The following is a 22,796-nucleotide window of genomic DNA, read 5'->3' as shown; positions in this document are numbered from 1 at the left end:
TGGCGATGTATATAGTGATGTGGGTCTATAGCTGGTGGGAGAGAAAAGCAGATCTTAGGTTTGAAAGTTGAACCAGCACTAAACTGGTTCTTGCAGCAGCCCAGCACTAGCACCTAGTTTGCGTTGGTTGAAGATGGGTATCTGCCATACTGTGTAGATGTGTCCTCAAAGATGAGGTGAGATCAGATCACTCTCTGCTGGATCGCTTAAGGAAATGACATTTAAAACACAAGGATAAGCTGATGAGGTGAAAAGTACAATACTGAAGATGTGTTCAGAAGACACATCCAAAGACCCACATTATAGAGTAAGAACGGTGTGTGAGGTTTATCGAGATGCACTCGAAATTTCAGTTGATAGTTACATAACAATTATCAGTGTCCATTATAATCAAAGATCATGTAATCTGTGTAATTTTAAAATGTTGAGAAAAAGAAAAGCAGAGGGATGAAAGGAGAGATGGATCATCTGGGATATTCTGCTTAAAGTGAATTGGAATAAGTGTGAGAAGAGTGCAGAGAATAGATGAGAGCAATGAGAATCAAGAGAACACAGCTGGATCTCTGTGGTAGCTATTACTACCTAGAGGCATACACAAACACAATCTTTTGTGTGACCCGATCTGGTGTTCATGACTCTGCATAATCTACTTTATGCACAGATCACAGACAATTTTCTATATATTTACAGCTGGTCTCCAGAGAGTTATAGTGACCACAATGCAAAACAAAATGAAGAATAACTTTTGAAAGCAAGTTGCTATTGTGGGTGTGTCTGGCAGCAGAGGATACATCAAGAAATAAATGTAATATCAGAGCATAGCATGTAAACTCAACATGTGTTTAACACAACACACACCCAGAACTACAGATATTACATCAGAGACCAAATACTAAAAACTGCTGTGTACCTGTATATGAAAAATCATATATAATACATATAGTACATATATAAATTCCTAAATTCTGTCTTTTTGCTCTCCCTCTCCCTCCATCTCCCCCTCTCTCTCTCTCTCTCTCTCTCTCTCTCTCTCTCTCTCTCTCTCTCTCTCACACACACACACACACAAACTCATACACACACATTAATACACACGGCTACAAGGTTAATTTCTAGATCTCAAGAGTGGGGCCCTGCAGTATACTATTTCTCTCGTAGTTGACAGTTTCTATCCTGGGGCAGACAACCAGCAAGCAGTGGGCCCCCGCTTCTCATCTGCTCTGAGCTGGGTCTCTCTCACATTAAATATATTCAACATATATATCTGACATGCAGTCAATAGTAATTAAGGCTTCTCTCCACTTTGCCCTCTGTTCTTAGATTCTGCTGCCTCTTGCGGTATCACACACAAATGCACAAACACATTCACACACACACACACACTTTGCTTTACAACCCTACAGAGAAAACACAGCGCACTGAATACATACATCAGAGCAGGTTTTATGAAGCATTTGTTAGTGCTGGCCTGCCATGTGTGCTGCATCAAAGCAAAGACAGCCAATAACAGCTTTGGTTTATAGTGAACAATTTACTGCTGTTCTCTATCCCACACGATTTAATTCACTAGGTTATACCAGAAGTTATTAGAGAAGACAATCCAAACCTTACCACATTTGTTTTGCACATTTTCACAACTTTAAATTGTTTGAGGTCTACATCAAACACATCAATGGCATACTGGTAAATTTAAAATGCATAATAAAAATTAAATAATTATCAGTAATTATAGTAATAAATGCCATCTAGGCTTTAATTCAAGAGCAAAATCCAAAATGGTTTAACTAGAAGCTTTGTTTATTAAAACTGTAAAAGAAGGCTAGAAAAAAACGATCTGTTGGACAGGAGTAAGGTGCTAATTTGTTAGAAACTGTTTTATGTTTGACTGATGTAGCTTAGATAAAGGTAGCCCACTGTATATTGCGCAGCATCACACTAAGAATTTTGGTGAGATATTTTAAAAGCTGTCTGTGCCTGTGTTAAACTATAATGGAAGTGGGTCAGAGACACTGGACATGAATGATTTAGTACGAAGAGACGAAGGAGTAAGACCATCAGAAGAAACTGAAAAAAAATGAGAGAAAGCGGGTGTTAGGGAAACAGATATAAGCATATATGTGTGTGTATGTGTGTTCGAAAGGGAGAGAAAAGCTCCCCTCAAGGAGCTGTTGTACATCAGAGAGGCTTAAAGAAAGACAGCAAGAAGGCTTACACACGTTCTTTCTCTCTCACACGCACACATGCACACACACACACGCACACAGAAAGTAACAGCATTCAGCATTGACAGGGAAGGGAATAAAATAACTGAAGAATTTGGAGGGAAAACAAATCAAACAGACGTGAAAGGGGCGAGGAATGGAGTGAGGCAGGGAAGGAGTAGCGAGAAAGTGAGGTAGAGAGACAAAGGCAATGAGACGGGGAGAGAGAGTGTGCAAGAGAGAGGAGGGCAAGTGGGACTACTGCATGACAGAATGAGGATTTGTTCTTGACACATTTCCCCTTTTTCTCGCTCCCTTTTTTCTCCTAAAAAACACTCTTCTCTTGCTCCTTCACCTCTTTTTCTCTGTATGTCTCACATGCACACACCCACACACACACACTTAAACACACATTGTGACTAATAGGAAAGGTGTAAAAATGCATTATCTATGGTCCGCAGGAGTTAGCTCTTACGATCGGACCACACACACACACACCTGATTAAAGATACAGCTTTGTCTTGACTGTATTCTTATGTGAATAAATCTATTTCTCTGCTGTGCTACATAGACCAAGACATCTGCTTATAATCTGTCACCACAAACTCAGCTTTTTAACACTAACCAGTCACAGTACTGGACACCTGCGACTCCCAAATGTTTATTACAGCATACTGCATATTTTAGAAGATATTTGTTTCAAACTGACAACATAAGAGTTACAGATAGTGTTTGTGGATCTTCTAGCTACACTATATTTATAGATCTAAACCATACTGAACAAACTACTGTGTAATGCTTATGTGCAACTGCACAGCTTCTAAAGACACAGTAAGTAAAAAAAAAGTATTCCTGCGTCAGTCAAAATTGTGAAAATGCTAATTGCTGTAAGTTTCCCAAGGTCGACAACATGAAGGGAACATGGAAGATGTAGAACAAGCATCTTTTAAAGTTTTAATTGTTTCATAAGCTCTCATAATATGTATTGTGATAATGCATGAGGAACATATTGTTTGAAATTTTATTGAATAGAGAAGATTTCGTGACATAACAACAAGAACAATTTATTAAAAATGTCAAACTAAACTGAAAATTATCAAAAAAAGATGGTTGCTGTCCTTTAAGGCTTTCTCTCACTAAATTTAACTCAGAAACACAAACTGCTTTTCTTCTTCTCTGTTGTTGAAATTAAATACTTACAGGAGAAACAACTCAAACATTCAGTTTTTCTATATTGCATTTTTTTGGTAATGAATTTCACATTATGCCGCAGCACTAGTTTCAGCCATGGTTATTGCAAAAAGAACAAACATTTTAATCATTTTCATTCACAGCAAACTTCACAATTTTTAGAGCCAAATGTACTTAATTGATTTAGTGATTGATTTCACTAGAATTTGGCTGAAACATAATCCACTGCTTGTTTTTCCTTCTTTCAATGTGTATCTACTGATGTCAAAGGCTCACAGCACACCAACTTTCTCATTAAATGTTCTGCACTTACATAGCGCTTTTCTACCTATTGGTGCTCAAAGCACTTTACACTGCTTTTTATTCACCAATTCAAACTCACAATCAAGTGGTCAAGGACACTTCGACATATGACCGGAGGAGCCGGGGATCGAACCACCAACTGTGGCATTGGTGGATGGCCGCTCTACCTCCTGCACCTTGAGATGTCTCTCTTGTTCCCTATGTGCTCCTTTTCTTGAACAAGCCAATAATAATTATAATTCTGAAACTGATCTGTCCAGTTCTTCTCTGCCTGTACATCTACTATAGTTTTATTATTCCTAGAATAGAAATGTAATTGTCAGGCACTCGTAACATACAATCAGAAGACTATGAAAGAAAGCATGTTTTGTTTTGTACTTTTTGATATGTTTTCCCTCTTCATCACTTCCCCTCCCTCTTTAATTGCTGTTTAATGATCTGTTTGATGGCCTGGCATGCACAACCTGTAATCGGCTGAGGAAAACAGCCGAGTATGGGTTTTGCTGCATCCTTTTTTCCTTTATCTGCTCTTTCTCTTCAATTCAAAACATTTTTTCTAAAATTTGTTTTGGTTGCTTTCCATGTTTCTGAACATTTTGCTTGTGTTCTCAGCTCTTTGGACTTGTTTTTAATTCCCATTTTTTTACTTTGTAATTGAGCTCAATTCAAAATTGGCATAAAAGAAGCAATAGTATTGCAAATTCGAATACAAAAATAGGCAGCAATATAAAAGGAGACTTTCTGTCTTTCGCAGCTGTATACTCAGCTAAAAGTCACTGGTTTGCAAGGCTTCCGAGACTTTCAAAAAACCCTGTTATTTAAGTACAACTTCTAAGTACAGCACATCTTTTATTGCTTCTATTTTCCCGATTCCAATCTCTCCCTCAGTTGCTCACAAGGGAGAAAAAAAAATCAAAGAGGGCAGAAGACAGCCAGATTCAGAGAGAAGAGGGCAAGAAAGGCAAATGCAGAGTGTGCAGGAAAATGAAGAGAAAAGAATGAGGCACAGATCGAGGCACTCTGAGTTGAGCAGGCAAGACTAAGTGTCAAAACCTTGTGCACCTTTTTGTCACTCTAAGCTCTCAATATGTCTGTCACACAACTCACAACAAATATAGGCCCGCACACAGACTTTTGTTGGCACAGTGTGCATTTTTCTTATTGCTGTCTAAGGGGATTAAAAAGCTTGTGTCTGCCATAAGCATGTGTACATGCGTTTGTGTGGGAGGATGTCATTTTATGTATGTGCACACATGGGTCTCTCTGAACAATCCTCTGGGAGTGAAAGCTTCTAATTACTTATGCCGTCTCGTCTGGTTTTGTATGTGACTCCATGTTTCTGTTTGTGTGTGCAGCTTATTTCTGAAGGCAACGTGTACTTCTTTGTTAGTGATGGTAAAGCTGTTTTGGTGTAAAATTGAACATGCAGTCATCTTGAGTGACAACTTTACGAATGTAAAGAGTAAAGCTGTTGATGCATTGACAAAGCTGTGGAAGCTAGGAGCTCTGACTATATACAGTACATACATAAAGGTAACTGATTTGTTGTAGTATGAAGTGACAATAGTGAAGACACAGACATTGAGTAAACAGCCTGCCAGACAGAAATAAGGCACTAATGTTGTTTCCAGAGAGATCAGAATGGAGAGGATGGATGGAAAAAAGCGAGAGGACATGGAAGAAAGGGAGGATGCAGGGAATGAGAAATAAAAATGACTGAAAGAGATGAAGGGAAGGAATGCCAGAACGAGAGGATGTAGTGAAGGAAGGGCGGAAGGAATGAAGGGAGTGATGGTGGAAGGGGTGCAGAGAGAGGTTTGAGGGTTAGATGCTAGGAGGGAGATAAAATGCAGAACAGAGCAGCAAAAGAGAAATAAAGTGAATTTATAGTGTTCACCTTGAGGCATCAGCCAAGTGTCTCACTGTGGGAGGCTGAAGATAGAGCAGCAACGTTTTGTTCCTGCAGGCTCTCTTTATGGTCTAATTGTACATATAATGCAAAACACAGTTTCTTGTGAGTAAATAGACTTCCTGTGGTCAACACCGTCACAGTTCTGACAGTGTTAGTTCGAATGAGACAAAGGTACTTCTATACACATTTTAATCCTTACACCTTTATTGGTGATTTTGGTATATTGAAAATGAATCTTTTAGACATATAGATAATCCTGTTCCAGTAAATTCACAATTTCTTTTGACGGTTTTCTGGGGAGTTTTTACCCCCCCAAAATACGAAAATCCTCAGAGAATCACCCTACCAATACAGTATTATCACCAGGTTCTTACAGCCTCAGGCTCCCTCCCACACACAGCGAAAACAACTAAAATATGATGTTATATTTCCCTATTAAAAGAAACACACAAAAGTAATGTGACTCATTTAGTTGCTTGTTTCTGGAAGCCTTGACCATTTGCATTGCCAAAGCATTTGTCAGGTGTATCGCTACTTGTTTCTTTTTATTGCAGTGCTTTAGTGTTTTCTTTTGTAATAAATTGCATTTTTAAGGAATAGAAATTTAATTTAATCTTCATAACAACCTTATAAATAATCAAAATAAGAGTGCTTTATGTCTCAAAACATTTGCTGTAACATATTGTAATTTAAAACTCATAATTGATGCCTGGTTAAAAAAAAAAAAAAAAAAAAAAACTTCAATAAATTAGTTGACAGTGTTGTGCATTAAGGGACAGACCGACACAAATGTAAGTTAAAGGATATCATGTAATTGCATGATTATAACATTCAATATATACTGTAGTCTGAAAGATGGATGAACGGAAGAAGCGAGCTACACAAAGTTGGAGGTAATATAATTTCTTCAGGATATCATGCAGTTTGTTGGCTTGAGTAAGTTGTTGTTGGACAGCTGTCTTTCTCCTCTTTTCATTTGCGTTCCCTACTTTCTCTCTGCCAAAAAAACATTTCTGCTTCTTTTCTTTCAGTATATTACCCTCCTGCTGTCTCGGTCTCCCCAAAAAGAGATTTATAACATTTGCTCTGACTTCTTTTTTCCCCCTTGTCGATATTTGTCCACACTGAACCCTTTTCCTCAACTTGTTTTGTATCCTTCCCTTCTTGTCACCCTTAATTCTCTTTCCCCCTTACACAGTCCTCCTTTCTGTCCTCTCCTCAAAGCCTATTCTGATCCAACCTGCTAGCAATAAACAAACTAATTCCATTGACTATTCTGAAGTCAAGATACATTTGCTATACAATTTATGCAGGTGGCTTTAGGTGTGAATGTTTTAATAAATAAAACACTCAGCTTTCATTTTCTTAATTAAGACACAGTACCAAACGAGCACACTCACAGTAAACCTGTTGTAAACCTAGACTATACCTCAACAAAGGAACCTCAAAATATGTCTGATGTGTTCTGGACCTTCTTGCCCAGAGCAAAGCACTGAGTGTACAAATTTAATGACATAAGTGATGAAGGTCATCACGATATAAATCACAAAATTTGAAAAGATGGAAATAATTGAAAGAGAAATGTCTAATGATAAATGGTGTTTTTGTTGTACATTGTAAAACCATCTAAGGTAAAATTGTGATTTGTGATTTTGGGCTACATAAATAAAGAGGCTTGACCGGACTACAACCTACTTGTTCCTTTTCATCTCAAAATACTTCAAAGACTGAATGTATTACATTAATCAAGCCTTGCTAGACATGTATCGGTTGGATGCTACATATTGTCCAGAGTACCCACATCAGTGGGGCGTGTGTGTGTGTGTGTGTGTGTGTGTGTGTGTGTGTGTGTGTGCGACCTCACGTTAATCTGACATGTGGTAAATGTCAGTAATAAAGGCTTTAATTCATCTAAATTGGTATTTCAGACCTGACACCCTGCTGTTACACACTCAAACTGTCGGTACATTCCTCCAGTACACGCAGACACACCTACATACCCCAAACTGTACAAACAAATGACAACACAGATGTACACATGAGGCTGGGAAGAAAATGTGCATATTTAAGGTACAGCACAAAAAAAAATTGTGTGTGTGTGTGTGTGTGTGTGTGTGTGTGTGTGTGTGTGTGTGTGTGTGTACACATGTGAAGGTCACCACAGATGATTTATCAGTAGGAAAGTTGCATGATGGAACCATGCAGGGCAGATGTGTTTATCTGTGTGTAGTTCTGTGTGTGTATTTTCTGCCTCTGGATTATTTTGTATTTGTGTGTGTGTGCCCATGTATAATACTATAATACTATATACAGAGAGAGGCAGTAAGAGAAGAAAAAGACAAGACAAGGGAAAAAATAAGAGAAAGTAAGACAGTGAGACAGAATGTCAGAATGTACATTCCTCCAGCTGTATTTGGAATGTAACTCTGCATGGGAGTGAGAGTGTGTGCATGTACATTAATATATTCTATGTCTGTCTCAGAGCCTTCTGAAACATATCATATCATATATCATGTCTTACAGAAACATTAAACCTCACACCGACGTAACAGTGGGCAGCAAATCAGACATCAAACGCCAAAGAAATACGGCAGCCTGTGTGTGCAGAGACAGTTTCATGTGCATTACACTGAGATATATGGACAGCCAGATCGCGGCCCACTTAAACATCTTGTGTTTTACATGTGGGAGAAAGCCAAAAAAACAAAATATGTATCTGCTGACCAAACTTTAACATTATGAAACATGAGCAACAGTCTCAAGTACATAACTCACAGCAACACAGCTACCTGAAAAATTTAAACTTTTCAATTCCCAAATACTGTACGTGATAATAATATTCTCCTGCAGCTTGAATAGCATCAAATATTATGTAGAGGCAGAGATTGAAAGTGGTGTATGTTTACAGTATAATAATGTCAATAAGAATGTCACAATTCTTAATAAGCCAATTCAGTTCAAAGAATTCCTGGAGTGTTTTGGGTGAGCTGACTCACAAAAAAATGAAAAGCAACAAGTGAAGTGAAAACTGCTGGCCAATTCAGGCAACTGCACCAACAATAAATAAGAAAAATCTTAAACAATCAATATTTGTGGGGAAGAAACAAACTCTTGTAAACTGCTAATGGAGTTTTTATTTCATAAGTCAATAATACTGTCAGCTATTAAGCAAACAAAAATAATTTATCATGTCATAGACACAGGTGAAACATACTGTAATTACCTGCCCTATTTTATGTGAATGTTTATATGAAACACATAAAAACATAAAAGCAGACTGGCCACAAGCTGCACAAACAAGGCTTAATTTTTTGCACCCTTTTCTTAGAATGAATATGTTAAAAGCCTTACAGATTAAATGAAAAGGAATAATGTCAAGGTGTATTGATACTAGAAAGGTGCTGCAATATCCTGACATACAAATCCACATTTTATTAGGATTCGTATTTATTTTATCGGAGTAGTTTTTTCAGCGGAGCAGTGTGTGTGAAGGCAGCCCTAGACAGGGAGAGGGAGGACTGCATGATGCTACTATCTCATATTACCTCTAGCTGAGGCTGCATATTGTACCTTTAAACATGAGAGCATGTGTAAGTCTGTTCGCATGTTATCATACAATATTTCTCCATAAAAGGAAAACCAGCAAAGTTTTAACAGATGCAATAAAGTGTGAGCGCGCGGACACACACACACACACACACAAACACACACACAGTCGCACACAGTCGCACCAGTGTTCACACAAATGCAAAGTCACATGAAACACAAGGCCACACATTCAGAAGCATTGATGCCTGTAACTATCACACAGGTCATTACTAGGCCAATGAAATGGTCAATTTCTTACTCAGCCAGACTGTGAATGGTCCTTCTGTCAGACACACACAAACACACGCACACACTTCAAAAACAAAATGCAACAGTGGTAGGACGCAGAGCATGAAAACTAAATTCACAGCACACACGCCCCTATTTGCCAGTGATGCCGCAGAAAAAGATAAGTAAAAGATGCCTGCATTGCGTTTTAAAAGGTAGGTCATGCTAACACATTTTAGTTGGCTTCTATTGCGTCATCGTTCCACTAAAGTAAACCTCATTGTAAGGTCTCAGAGAGGACATAAAACAGCAGAAAATACATGGAAACATCGGACTGCTAAACTCCTCTTAGGCTGGATATAAAATACAAAGCCATTGATTAAAATTACATCAAAATATATAGTGAGTTACAGTGTGTGCATGAATGTGTGCGAGTGTCTGTGCATGCCATCAATCATATGAAGAGCCGGATGGTGGAACATGGTTATTGCATTAGCACTCTACTTACGTCTATGGCTTTAAAGTGCAGGGAGAAAGAGAGAGATGATAAAAGAAGAAAGAGAGTTGATGAGGTGTCTTGTGAAGATTGTGTCAATGTGACTACCTTCCTGGAACACTGAAACGACATGGGAAACTACTGCCGATATCACAAGAGATGCTCATCTTAGGTAAAGTACTCAAGCTCATTTGTGGAGTAGCTAGTTGTCTGGTTGGAATCTTTGTGGCATTTGGAAACATGACGAATGACATAAGAGTTTGCAGCAGTCAGTGTTAATGTTAAGCTGTTTTCCATTTTAACATAAACTTAAGCACTAGAATTTTTGTTTTTTGTAATTCTTACTTCATCTCCAGGACCTCCTCCAGGTGTTTCCGCCTCTCAGCCCTCAGGGCCGTCAGGTGACCTTCCTTCTCAGCCAGTGAGAGCTGAGTTGATGACAGCTTGGCTTTCATCACCTCTAGCTCCTGCTTCACCTTCTCCATGGCAACCAGCAGGTCTTCCACCTGACACACATACACAAAATGTTATTTTAAACAGGATTTTTCTAATTTCTCTGCCCAAAACATTTTCATTTACATTTGCGTTCCACAGATATGATTTGTAATTATGTTTATGATAATGTCTGACAGCTTCTGTGCTATGAAATCTTTTAATAATTTATGTTTTTGTGTAAAATGCTCCATTGTAAAACATTGTTTTCTTCTTTCATTGTATGATATACAGTGTGTTTTATCTATGTCCCTCTTTCTGCATAAATCAGTGTGGCAGTTTTATGTGTGTGAAGCTGGAGTGTCAAGGTCAGTCTATGTATGTATTATGCACAAGCACATGTGTAGACCATGAAACAGATGTACCTACCACACATATATGGAAGCATGCACACATACACAAATAAAGTAAAAACCCTGCACATTAGTTAAATCTAAAAGCAGCTCCTGTTCAGAGAAAACAGGGCTCTGAACTGTTGTTCTTCCTTTCTTCTTTTTCAAAGATTTGTCGTAACTCTTATTATACATTAATCTGAACCAATTGGTTGTTGGATGTGGCACTTAAAATATATTTCTTATTCCTTATTTCTTCCCATCATCAGCCTAATTTTCAGGTGGTTTTTAACATCTTCCATTTTAATGCAACTTTAAAGAAAACGCTATACGTTAGTCGAGTCAATAAATCAACAAATAATCAATAAATTTTACTTTGGAGCTCTCTCACTGACAATCTTTACACATTTTGAGCTAAATTTTTGCTTGTTTTCAAACAAGGACAAGACTGTCAGTCTTTTCAGAAGAAAGAAAATGACACAGGGCTGCACAGAGAAAAGATGGAGTTTTAAAATAATAATACAATGCATCTCTACAATTTTTTTTCCATTTAGTTTATTTTAACAAGCCTGTTCAGCTGGACGACAGAAGAGATGCATGAGTGAATGGATGATGAGTTCAAACAAACCAAGTTCTGATTCAGTAGAAGAAATTATTTAAACAGCTGGAGCAATGTCTTTCACTAATTTATTGAATGATTTATTTAACATAATAAAAAACGCTAAATAACTTTAAGCTTATAAGTGGCAGTTAACCATGATAAAAATATGAGCAAATAAAAAAAGGGTGAATGATGAAGACATAATAAATGATGAAATGTACAGCAAACAGCAGCAGATCTGTGATGTCTGTTACCTTTGACCACCTAAAGCCGGCTGAGGTGAACTCATGAAATGGAATGTGAGAGAGCTGTATACAAAAAGAGCAGAGAGAAAGAGAGATAGAGATAGAATTGGGAAGGCGACATGATGGAAAGATAATGAATGTAAAACGGGGGAAAAGAGAGAAGACGAGACAGAAATTAATGCCAGGGGAGGAACAAAACGAAGTACAGCAGAGGGGAAAGACCATGATGAATATAGGCAGAGAAAGCCAAAGAAGAGGAGGCAGAGTATGAAAGTAGGAGACGTGTAAAAAAAAAATTGTTAGAAGGAGAAAAGAATGGAGAAGATGCAATTTTAACAAAAATCAGGGGAAGAGCAGAGAAAGGGACAGGGAGAGAGAGAAACTTTAAAATGTGCTCAAATGAAAAGAGAGCTAGTAAGAGAAGTAAATACCTAAAAAACAGAGAAAAATATAAAGGAAAATGCTAAATATTGAGCAGTCAGAAACACAGGCAGTATTAAAAATGCAATTCAAGCAAGACAAGAAGTGAGGAAAAGAGGGGAAAACGGACAAGGAGGAGGAAAAAGGAGAAAAGGAATAGGGGGAGAAGAAGGAGAGAAGGAGGAGAGAAAGGCCTCTGGCCGACATCAGAGATGTGGAGATTGAAGATGGAGGGATGCAGGGAGGGGTGAGGATTGACAAGGCCCGGCTGGAAAAGAAGGAGCTGGAGCGGGAGGACAGAACAGGAACCCCTTCAGTCATCTGAATGTGTGTGTGTGTTTAGGGAATTCAATTTTATTTTAAGAGAATGAAAGGAAGAAAGAGGGTGCACTGAGTTCAAGAATTAAAATTGTTTGGTTAATTAAAGATGGAAAGCTGGAGAAGAGAACGTCTGTCAGTGGTTTAGCGACAGAGTGTGTCATACTGTTGACTCACTTGTGTGTCATACACAGAAACACACACCTTTCTATAGCAATCACACATGCTCCAGTGACTCATGTCTAGCAGAGAAGGTTTAGTATATTTTCATGTGGTCAACCATTTTTGCTGGACAAACCCTATTCATTGGACAGTCTCTTTCACACACACAAACTCACACACACAATGTCAATCTATGGCCGCATAATAAAGATGTGCGTCTTCCAATACTTAGTCATGGTGTGTGTGTCGAAGTTCCTGGTTTGGCTGCATTTGTGTGTGTGTATGCTAGTGCTATAATTAGCAATGTTTGCCTTTGAACACACCATCCTCATTAAGGGAGGAAATTGTCTCTCCCTCTGTCATCGTTTTTATAAATCATTATGTGAAAGGTTAATTGCAGTGACGCAGTTGTAAAACGGGAACACAAAAATATTTATTTACAATTTACCCGTGTATATAAAGACATGTTTCCCGTTAGAAAACCAAAGTCGCGTCCATCTGGCTCCTGCTGAATGCTATGTTGTGCTGCATTGGTGCGCTGTTTAAATAGCAGTTAGCACTTCTTTACACCATGTTTGTATATGCATGTATGTGAGATGCTTTTTTTGTGTATTTCTATCCTGTCTGTGAGCATCAAGTGCTCACATGTGTATGTGCGTACGCTGTAAGGCCAAGTTAGTGTTGTTGATGTTGGGTGAGGACTGCACTGAGTGTTTGGCTGCCATCTCAGTTCACCACACGTTCCTGCTCCTTCCTCCTTCACTGAAGCATTTTAGCATGAGGACGCTCTCCAGCACCCTCCTGGCTGTCCTGGCTTGAATAGCCTCAGTTATTTCTAATTAAAGCTGTCACATGCAGTGTTTTGAAGTATTTCAATATTATTAAATGTGAAAGCTTGGCACCATTACTGTAAACAAATTAAACCGCAGTCAACTTCAGGAAGATAAACATGCTGGATGTGATTTTTCCATTTTCTTTCGCGTGTTCCAATCTTGTCTATTGTAACAACTTGACACCTCAAAGCGTATTATACCGATAGAAGCTTCAAATCTGCAGCTCTGTTCTGTCTTTACTGTATTTAGGAGACAGGTTACTATTAACTCTATTGGAAAAATTATTCTTGGGCCATTGAAAACAACTATCCCCAGATCAGGGACTTCAGGGCGCCTTCAGACGGGGCGATTTTAGAAATCTTAGAACTCTGCTGAAAGCCACACTGTGCGACACGATTCTAATAAACCTGGGTAAGAAATCAACTTTGATGTATGTAATGGACTGTTCGATGACACCTGCTGAATCGTAGGCTACAAAGCGTCAGTGAATATCATTAGTGTGTGTCATTGTCATCGTGTGTGGAAAACAAGCTACCAAATAATGGTTTATTGATGTTCAAGTGCTGGAAAAGGCAGCTCTGCTGCTGGAAAAGCAAGCAATCTTCAAACACTTAAACCCTCATGCTCTCTGTATTCTTCTTAAAATTCTTACCTAAATAATAGCAAAATAAGGACTTTTTCATCACTTAACAATATCACATCCCTACTTTATTAAACTTTTTATTGAAGCTGTGTGAAATTTCCAGTAAGTCAGATCCAGAATCTTATTTCTTTTTGGTTGCATCATAAACCAAAAAAAATCCAAGCTGTTTTCGCTTCACTTAAACCTATTTTCCTTTTTCTGACTAGAGTTTAAAATAACAGCTCTGAGAGTTTGAACAGCTTTTGCCTATGGAGTTAATCTACATTTGTTTTATAAGCTTTGTTTCATGTAGAGTTAATTGCTTGCTTTTGGCTAATGACCAATTAACTGTGTCTATCATGTTCTTTTCTTAGCCTTAATCTGTCTTTCCTCTAGTGCATTCCACAATCTAGTCTTCTACTGTGGCACTCGTTTTACATTTACCACAGATAAATGTGTCAGCAAAATACCTCAAAAGTTAAACATCTGTTCGCATGTCGGCCTTTTCTGTATGCGTCTGTTCAGAAGTAGTCCGATACATACGGGCCAGAGAAGACGGCCAACATCTAGAGACCACAATAACAATGGAGTCCAGCTGTTTTGCCAACAGCTACAGCAGCCCATGTTTTCTCAGGGCAGTTTTCGTCCTTACATCCCACGCTGTTTTCACCCACTTGTCAAAACCCATCGAGACGCTGAGGAACATTTCCATCTCTATGGCCTTGTTAAGTCACTGGCACCCAGGGGAATGACCAACAAGCACACACAAACACGCACACACACTAGCTTGAGGTTGAATCCACTAAACCCTCTGAGCCTCCTGTTATGAACTTTCCCACTGTTTCAATATAGATAAAACAGGTTACAAATTGAAGTGGTCGGCCTGCGCTCCATTTAAGAGAAAGTCGTTTGTGTGTTGCTGGCCAGAGTGGACAAAATTCATGCTGTTCTTTAAATAGGGATGTGTTTACCTTTACTCCAAATGAGGAGTAATTGGGTAAACACACACATACACACACACAGACAGCTGCACCTGAATGAGCTCAGGCATGTGTGTCACCGCCGCCATTAGCCACTTTTGGCGAGCTAATGTTTAGCAATGTCAGAAAGGCTTGGTAGGTTGTCATAAAGAAGTTTGTCTGTGTTTCTTTCGACACATGTCTAGAATATACAGAAAAATGAAAGAAATCAAAGAAAATTAGGACATTTGTGTATATGCAAATGAAAAATAACTGATAGGGGTTGATTTTTAGGAACAGTTTGGGTCACACATTTACTGGCTTGGGGTAACCATCCACACAGTAGCACAATTGGTTATGTGTGTATTAGTTACTGTTGTACCTGTCTTTCAGCACGAGTGCGTGCTTGCTCTTCCTGGGCGAGGACCACCTCTCTCTCTGCTGTAATCTGTACGCTCTCTCTCAGTGCCTCCTCCAGCTCCTCGATGCGCTCCTCCTTCTGATGGAGGGAGTCCTACAGAGAGAAAGATCAGTCAATTAATCCAGCATTTAATAGTTAATTAACTGTTGCCAAATATACAGTTGAGTGCAAAACCTTGCACCCCCTACTTTAAAATGGGGGGGGAGTAAAACAAAGAATGTTGTACATTTAAGTAAGTAGTATTTGTACAAATATTTCTTCATTATCAGAAGGTAACAAAAATGGCCAACAAGTGTATTAAAAAAAAGTTTGAGTAAAACAATAAAAACTATATAACTGCAAATTGTAATAATTTGTATGTCCTCCATTTGCATTTGTGACCTTTTTAGACTTTTAATACAAGTGTTATTATTTCACGATAACTTTTTTATATCCCACTTTGGGCTTTTTTATTTATGCAAGTACTAGCTGAAAATTAACTGACTCCTTCATTTGCAACACATACCTTTCCTTGATCTGACATTCACCATATTTGACAAAACGTGCTCTGAGTTTCACCTAACAGAAGCTCTCCCTGTCACATCTTGCTTAACATATCCCCAGAGAGAAAATTTGGACTCTCCTCATTCCAGTTTGCTGCTCCTTACAACTGGAATAGGCTGCAAAAAGACTTACAAACTAGACAATCTGATCTCCATCTGCCTCCAAGGACTCATGGGAATTCTCGATTACATCTAAAATTGTTTCTAAGTAAGATGACAAACTTCCCACAAGTTCTCCCAAAAGAGCTTTTTCCCCCTCTTGCCAGGCACTCGGCTTTCCTGGTTAAATTAGATTTGAATATATAAACTGATAGAGACGGAGTGGTACATAGAGGATGACACATTACAGTGGCCCTGAACAAATCTACTGAACATCTCCAACACATGTGCTGTGAATCTGTATCCTGCTCCAGATCCAACATTACTTGGTGTCTAACTATGCAGACTGAAAAGGACCTTAATTGTATTAAATCTTTGTATTGTGCTGAATTAAATTTATGGTCTAAATTAAATTCACATTTACAGTCTTCTGTGCTGGTTAAACTACACAGAATGACTTACATTTGACACACACACACACACACACACTAGTTATGTTTGTAACCACTGTGGTCTCATAAGTCTGAGTGACTCACATACTGTAGCTATCAGCTCATCTCCTAACCACACATATACACACAAATGACAACCTCCTTAAACCAAAGACTAATCATAGCAGGAGGAAGCACACACACACACACACACACACAGAAAAACAATTATCATCTGCCTCTAATCAGAGAGGCCATGAAGGTTAACATTACTGGAACGGGGGGAGGGGTAAGAAAATGGGGAATTTAGGGTGAAAATGGTGACACAAATGGTAGACATGGAGAAAATAAAGAATGAAGAGATATGAAGAAAACCACAGTGACTCTACAGGACTGTTCATCTTGTGGTCATATGACACCTCAGCAGACAATTAGGAGATATTCTCACACCACAGGAAACATTTAAAACCCACAGCATTCACTACATAATTCAGTGTGTGGCTCACTTCCTTGTCCACTAATCACCTCTCGTCTCATTTTATCAACTTTTTCTGCCCTTCACCTCTCTGACCAGTTTCTTGTCTCCTCTCCATCTTCCATCTGCTCTCCCTGTCAATCATTCTCTATTGTTACCCCCCTTATAGACTGAATGAGAGCTGCATTGCGTGAGTGTGAGTGTGTGTGTGTGTGTGTGTGTGTGTGTGTGTGTAGGAGAGAGAAAGAGTGTGTTTGACATTGCCTCAGGCTGCTCCCTGTCATAATTGTCACGTTACAATGAAGCATTGTTGTGATAGCAGACAATATTCAAGGTAGGACACAGAAAAGTAGAGAGAAACTTTTTTCTGTCTCTCTTTTTTTACTCTCTCATTTCCGCCTTCCACCTTCCTTTAGCTCCTTCCCTCCCATTCATCCCTCTACCTTTATCTGTTGGGAGCTTTCATTCAGATTGTCCTCTCTCTTTTTGGCCTCCTCCATCAGCTGGGCATTCCTGTTCTTCTCCAGCTGCTCCTTGTGTTTTAAGTTGGCCACTTTCTTTGACTGGTCCTTCATCTGCCTGCATAGACACAAAAGTCAAATATTTTAATCGACCACTAAGCTCATTGGCCAGGAGTTTTACTGCATCAGAAAGAGTTGTACAGTGAATGCACATTCACCATCAACATCATTTTGACTGTAAACATAAAAAATTGATTGGAAAAATACAATATCCATTAACACAATACATAACATGAAACCTTTATGTATGTCCCAATAATTAATAGCTTAATAACATAATGCAAAACACATGACACACATACAACATGATGGATTATGGTGGCTTTGGGTCTTAAACACAACTTTGTTGTGTGTAATTCCTTCTGTTTCTCCTTTGATTTCCAAAATATTAGTAATAAAAATTACCTATACTGCAGACTACTAATACCTTTATAATTAAGTCGCGACATTTTACCCACAAAGGATTTAAACAGCATATATATACTGCAGCACCTTTCTACCTTATTGCCATCCAAAGTGCTTTACACTGCTTTTCATCCACCCATTCACTGACAATCACGCACAGATAGAGGTGCTGCCTTGCAGGCGGCCAACTAACTATGGGTTTAGAGTATTGATACATATGACAGGAGTGGCTGGCGACCTGCCCTGCGATAGGTGGACAACTGCTCTACCTCCTAAGCCACAGTTGCCCTTATATGTGTATAGTGTACAAATGAAATCCTCTGTCCTTAGATAAGGAAACGCATAAAATAATTAAAAAACACATTACATTGAACACCAAATAATATTTAATTACCATCTTTGAGTAAGTTTGCCACAATGAGCCTTAGTATATAACCATAAATACATGCAGTAACAGTACAAACAAATACATATTGACAGATTATACAAGTGACACAATGTCTTGAATGTCACATTCAATTGTTATTGCTATTAATATGGTACTTCTAGACCCTGTAATTAACAGTTCAGTGCAAGACAATGTAATAAAACCCAATAGGGTCAATATAGAGGATAAGTGTATAAAATAAAAAAGTAATTTACTCAAAAACTATGAATAAATGGTACTTGAGACTTCACCACAGAAGGAAGTATGAAGGTCTTTTCACAGAGGGATTACTGAGTGTCGGGAAACAGAGACTAAATCAGCATTTGGGGAATGAAGGAGTGAGAGAGCGACTAACCCTGCCTATCCCATGAGGGAGATTCAACGTGGGAGAGGTTAGGAGATGGAGAAAGTGTTTAATCCCTGTTTAAATTGCCTGGAAGCCACTGTGGCTCTGTCACAGACCTATCAGCTATCACACCAGCTTGATTTGATCAGGACCTTTCATCCCTTGTACACACACATGCGTGTGGACTAACCCAAACTAATGCCAGTAAGGTTTAACAATGTCTGCTGAATCATGACACAGATGAAAGACAGGTCAAACACAGAGAATGAGTGTGTACACAATGGCACTTACCCAACAAAGACACTTGTACAATAGAACTAAACTTCTGACTAATACATGGGAAAGTGACTGTCAAAGTCATTCTTTTTGCTCCACACATGCCTTCTGAGTCTTTTATGCAGTATGTATGCATTTTTTTGTAATATATATATATATATATATATATATATATATATATATATATATATATATATATACACATCTGCCTACACTGTGTAAACATTTAGTCTTGTGTGTGTGTTTCTAGTATATATAGTTTTATTGGCTTGTAGATAAATCAATTTTTACCACTTCCACTCCTGCAGGTACCGGTAAAGAGCTGACCTTCAATGATGGGAATCCACAGCAAAATCTGTATCACATCAGCAGCAAAGCACCCATGAAAAAATCAGTTTTACAAGCCGTACACTGTGTATTGAGCTCCTTAAGGTGTAAACAGGTTTTAATTGTCACACGACCTTTGACCTTTTTTACGCTCTCTACAAAGATAAAAGCTTAATTCCATACTGTACATAAACATCCTACATTTTTATACTGTGCTCATTTCTTATTTTCTATTCAGCAATTTACTCCTCTGAGTGCAATTGTTTGTCTTAATGCATAAAAGCAGAACGTTTGTTAACATCTACAGTATACTATATTTATATTATACATATTTACAGTTTAAATATTATGACACCCCCTCTGCTTATCCATTTTCTGTCTCTTTATGTTGAACTACCTGCTAAGGTAACCCAAAATAATGGCAGTAATACACTGAGAGGCTTTTGCATCTGTCTCACCTCCAGAAAAGTTGAGAAATAATACTGGCAAAGGATGGTGAGATAAATAATCCTCTGTATGTCTGCCAAATGGTCCAGGGGGTCCAATCGCAAACCATCCAGAGAAACTGGGAAAGCTGGAGGAGCAAGACAACTAAGCCAAAAATGTTCTGCAGCACCTGGCTGTTGAAAGCTTGCTGAAAGCTTGCAAAATGGTAATCAGTGTGTTAAGCTGTGTGTGTTTGTGTGTGGGCTTTACATGCATTGCTTTTATGTGCTGCTTTAATATTTTAAAGGCCTACATATGCAGCATATTACATCTGTATTACATTCATTTTGTATTCAAATGTTAAACAGGAAAGAAGTTAGAGTAAGCATGAAGTCAGATGCGTTATGGTGATTTTATTTGTTTTCTTTGTCGGGTTTCTGATATCAATTTCCACCCTGGATGTGGAATAAAGTTATTTGAATATTTGGGATCAATTTTGTGCTATACGCCCTGTGTGAGTTTGTAACAGGTCATAAACAGCCAGGAATTTTCCTATTGGAGGATTTCCAGGAAGGCCCAACCATCTGGTTAGCTCTATGAGGTTTCCCCCTTCATGCTACATTTAGCGTATGTATGTGAGTATATGTGCATGTGGAATAGTCTTTCAGTTTGCAATGTTTCCTATTAGCACAATGTTCTCACTTATATGCTCCCATCTCCCTCTGTCCTTTTTCTAAGTTCTAAAACACTTTCTTTTCTTAAACTTATTTGTCTGTATCAGTTTTCAACATGCAGATCATTTGCATCGGTAACTATTATGCATTTGTATCAGGTCACAGTGAGTTTCTCTCTGACCTATCTATCCTCAATGGAATATCCAAACCAAGTCTGCTTTTTTCCCTCCGTGTGTTTTAACAGTTTTGCATGTTGCTTTTTAGTTATTTGCATCTAAGCAACAATTTATTTGCACCAAGAAAACATATGAGGACAAATGTACTTTCTTGACTGCTCATCTTTCCTTTTAGTTTCCTCTGAGCCCACACCCCATCCATATCCAACATTAGACTTTCTTTTGAATATAATATTTCCATCAGACCATAGACCATTCCTTCTCTCCCTTCCTTTCACTGAATATTGGCTCTCCCATTTTTTCACTTCTATCTCTTGTGTTTTACTTTTCCTTTGAGTCTTTCCCTCTTCTCAAACAAACAAACAAATAAATAAACAAAAATCCTGAATCACAGGTTATTAATACATTATTTCAGTTATTTTGGCCTGGTTAATCATGGCACTGTATGCGCTTATTAGAAGTTGTATACTTATGGGAATATGGGTTTAAAGGGCAACTCCATGTTGCAACATGAAATTATAATTTGGAGAGTATGTGTTTATTAATGGTACTAAAATTCTCTCTGCCTTCCATGTATTAAAAAACAAAATTGTTATTCAGATGATCAGATCCTTCAAACGTCAGAGGCTGTGGTATTGGGCAATGTGCTGCTCCACGCCTATATATATTACAAAATTACATTATCCAAATTTAAAAAATGTCCCAAATGCTGTCATTCAAACTGAGTCCTCCTCCAGATTATGTCACCCAGAGGATTTTTTTAAGCTAGAAGTAAAGATAATTTACATTTTGTCCGAATTGCTAAAACACTAACTCCATCTGCCAAAACAATTTTTTTCAAAGGAATGACTTTTTGAAGCACCAAATGTAGTTAGACACAGTTTTCAAATCTGATTCACATATTTTTCTCTACACACATTCTTAGTGACAAAACACATTGTGTTCGGTGACACACTTTGATACAAAATAGCAACACACCGGTTGTTAACTTACTACAAGTAAAAACTGTAAAGAGGCTAAAAACTCAATGGAGGGAAACAAAGGAGGAGGAAGACGAGTATGACAAAAGCCAAGAACAACAGCAGTCATATAAGATGAAGTTAGAACAACAATGATGAATCATGTTTGGTTTCATTCTCAGTGGCCTCCATAATTTTCATTGATTGATTTTCAGAAAGTTACAGTACTGTAAAAGTGCACAGTAGGATGTCCCAGTGCACTGCTTATCTGTATTCTAGTTAAGGGACAGGATAAAAACACTTAGAGGAAACCTCTCAATGTAGTATTTGCTATTAAGACCTCTAATACTGTAAAATGAACTCTATTCACAGAGTTACGGTTTTTACAACTGCTTTCACACAAAATCTTTACATGTCACACAATTTTTAAATTGTTTTTAAACCTTTTACCTAATTTTAAACCTGTCACTCAAGGATCAAAACCACACACCAAGTCTACAAAACTGTGGTCATTCTCATCAACACTGCTCAACACTACACAAAAACATATATATTTCAGTAGATCTTTCACAACTGACTATAGTATAACACTATGAAGGCAAAATCCATAAAAGATTTGATATGTATTGATTTGTCGAGCAAATCGGTGTGTTGTTATTGTTGATCTAATGATTTGATGCATGTGTGTCACTTAAATACAAAAACAATTTTTAGTTCTGAGAAAACTAGTCAAAATTTTGTCAAAGTTCCACAAAATATGTGTAAGTAGTTCTAAAAAACTCTGACGTCATTCATGTACATCTATTCCCCTAAGTGGGATCAGAGGGAGCTGAATGTTAAAATCTGTGAAGTTGACCTTTAAATGTAAAAAGACGTGTCAGTCCCCATGTTATATGTTATCTTGAAAACAAAAGAGTAATGATTTCTTTTCAGGACTGCAACTAATCACTGTTTTCATTATTGATTCATTTGCAGTTTTTTTATGATAAAAAAACGTAAAACCAGGTCCAAAAGAAAAGCTGCCTAAAACTAGCAACACAAAAATTTTGTATAATTTAAAAAAGAAAAAGCAGAAAATCTTCTTTGTATTTGAGAATTTGTAAATAGCATTGTGACATTTTTACTTGAATTTAACTGAATTAAAAAAAAAATTATTAATCAAAACAGCTGCTGAAAATCTTTTATTGAATGTTATTGAATTATTTCAGCTTTACCAGAGTTAATTTAAAACGTATTAGGTGCTATTATCACTATGTTTATAATTTTATAACATATACTTTAATCTGCCAAGCTATAATTATGTTACTATATTTTTATCTTTTTGCGGGTCACTAAATGAGGCTATAGCAAGACATTATAATTCATTTTGCTCTCATCAGTGCCTTATG

The 22,796-nt window shown here is 37.8% G+C and overlaps 1 protein-coding gene across 16 annotated transcripts in view; it reads right to left on the bottom strand.

The window, feature by feature from the left end:
* The window catches only part of LOC137106374 (ELKS/Rab6-interacting/CAST family member 1-like), a 105,746-nt gene that overhangs the window by 36,551 nt on the left and 46,399 nt on the right, over positions 1-22,796 (bottom strand). For 8 of the 16 annotated variants that reach the window (XR_010911928.1, XM_067489534.1, XM_067489537.1 and 5 more), the window contains 4 exons: positions 17,315-17,450; positions 15,286-15,417; positions 11,599-11,652; positions 10,265-10,425 (listed from right to left, as the gene is read on the bottom strand). Coding sequence is in view for 12 of the 16 variants with exons in the window: in XM_067489534.1 (XP_067345635.1) it covers positions 10,265-10,425; positions 11,599-11,652; positions 15,286-15,417; positions 17,315-17,450 (483 nt within the window). In the remaining 4 variants the exon portion in view is untranslated. The remainder of the gene's footprint in view (positions 1-10,264; positions 10,426-11,598; positions 11,653-15,285; positions 15,418-17,314; positions 17,451-22,796) is intronic. The other 8 variants (XR_010911929.1, XR_010911930.1, XR_010911931.1 and 5 more) reach the window with 1 other exon arrangement.

Source organism: Channa argus, chromosome 21 (genome assembly GCF_033026475.1).
Source record: "Channa argus isolate prfri chromosome 21, Channa argus male v1.0, whole genome shotgun sequence".
Lineage (NCBI taxonomy): Eukaryota > Metazoa > Chordata > Actinopteri > Anabantiformes > Channidae > Channa > Channa argus.
The sequence above is the reverse complement of the archived record's forward strand: the minus strand, read 5'-3'. Positions and strand labels throughout refer to the sequence as shown.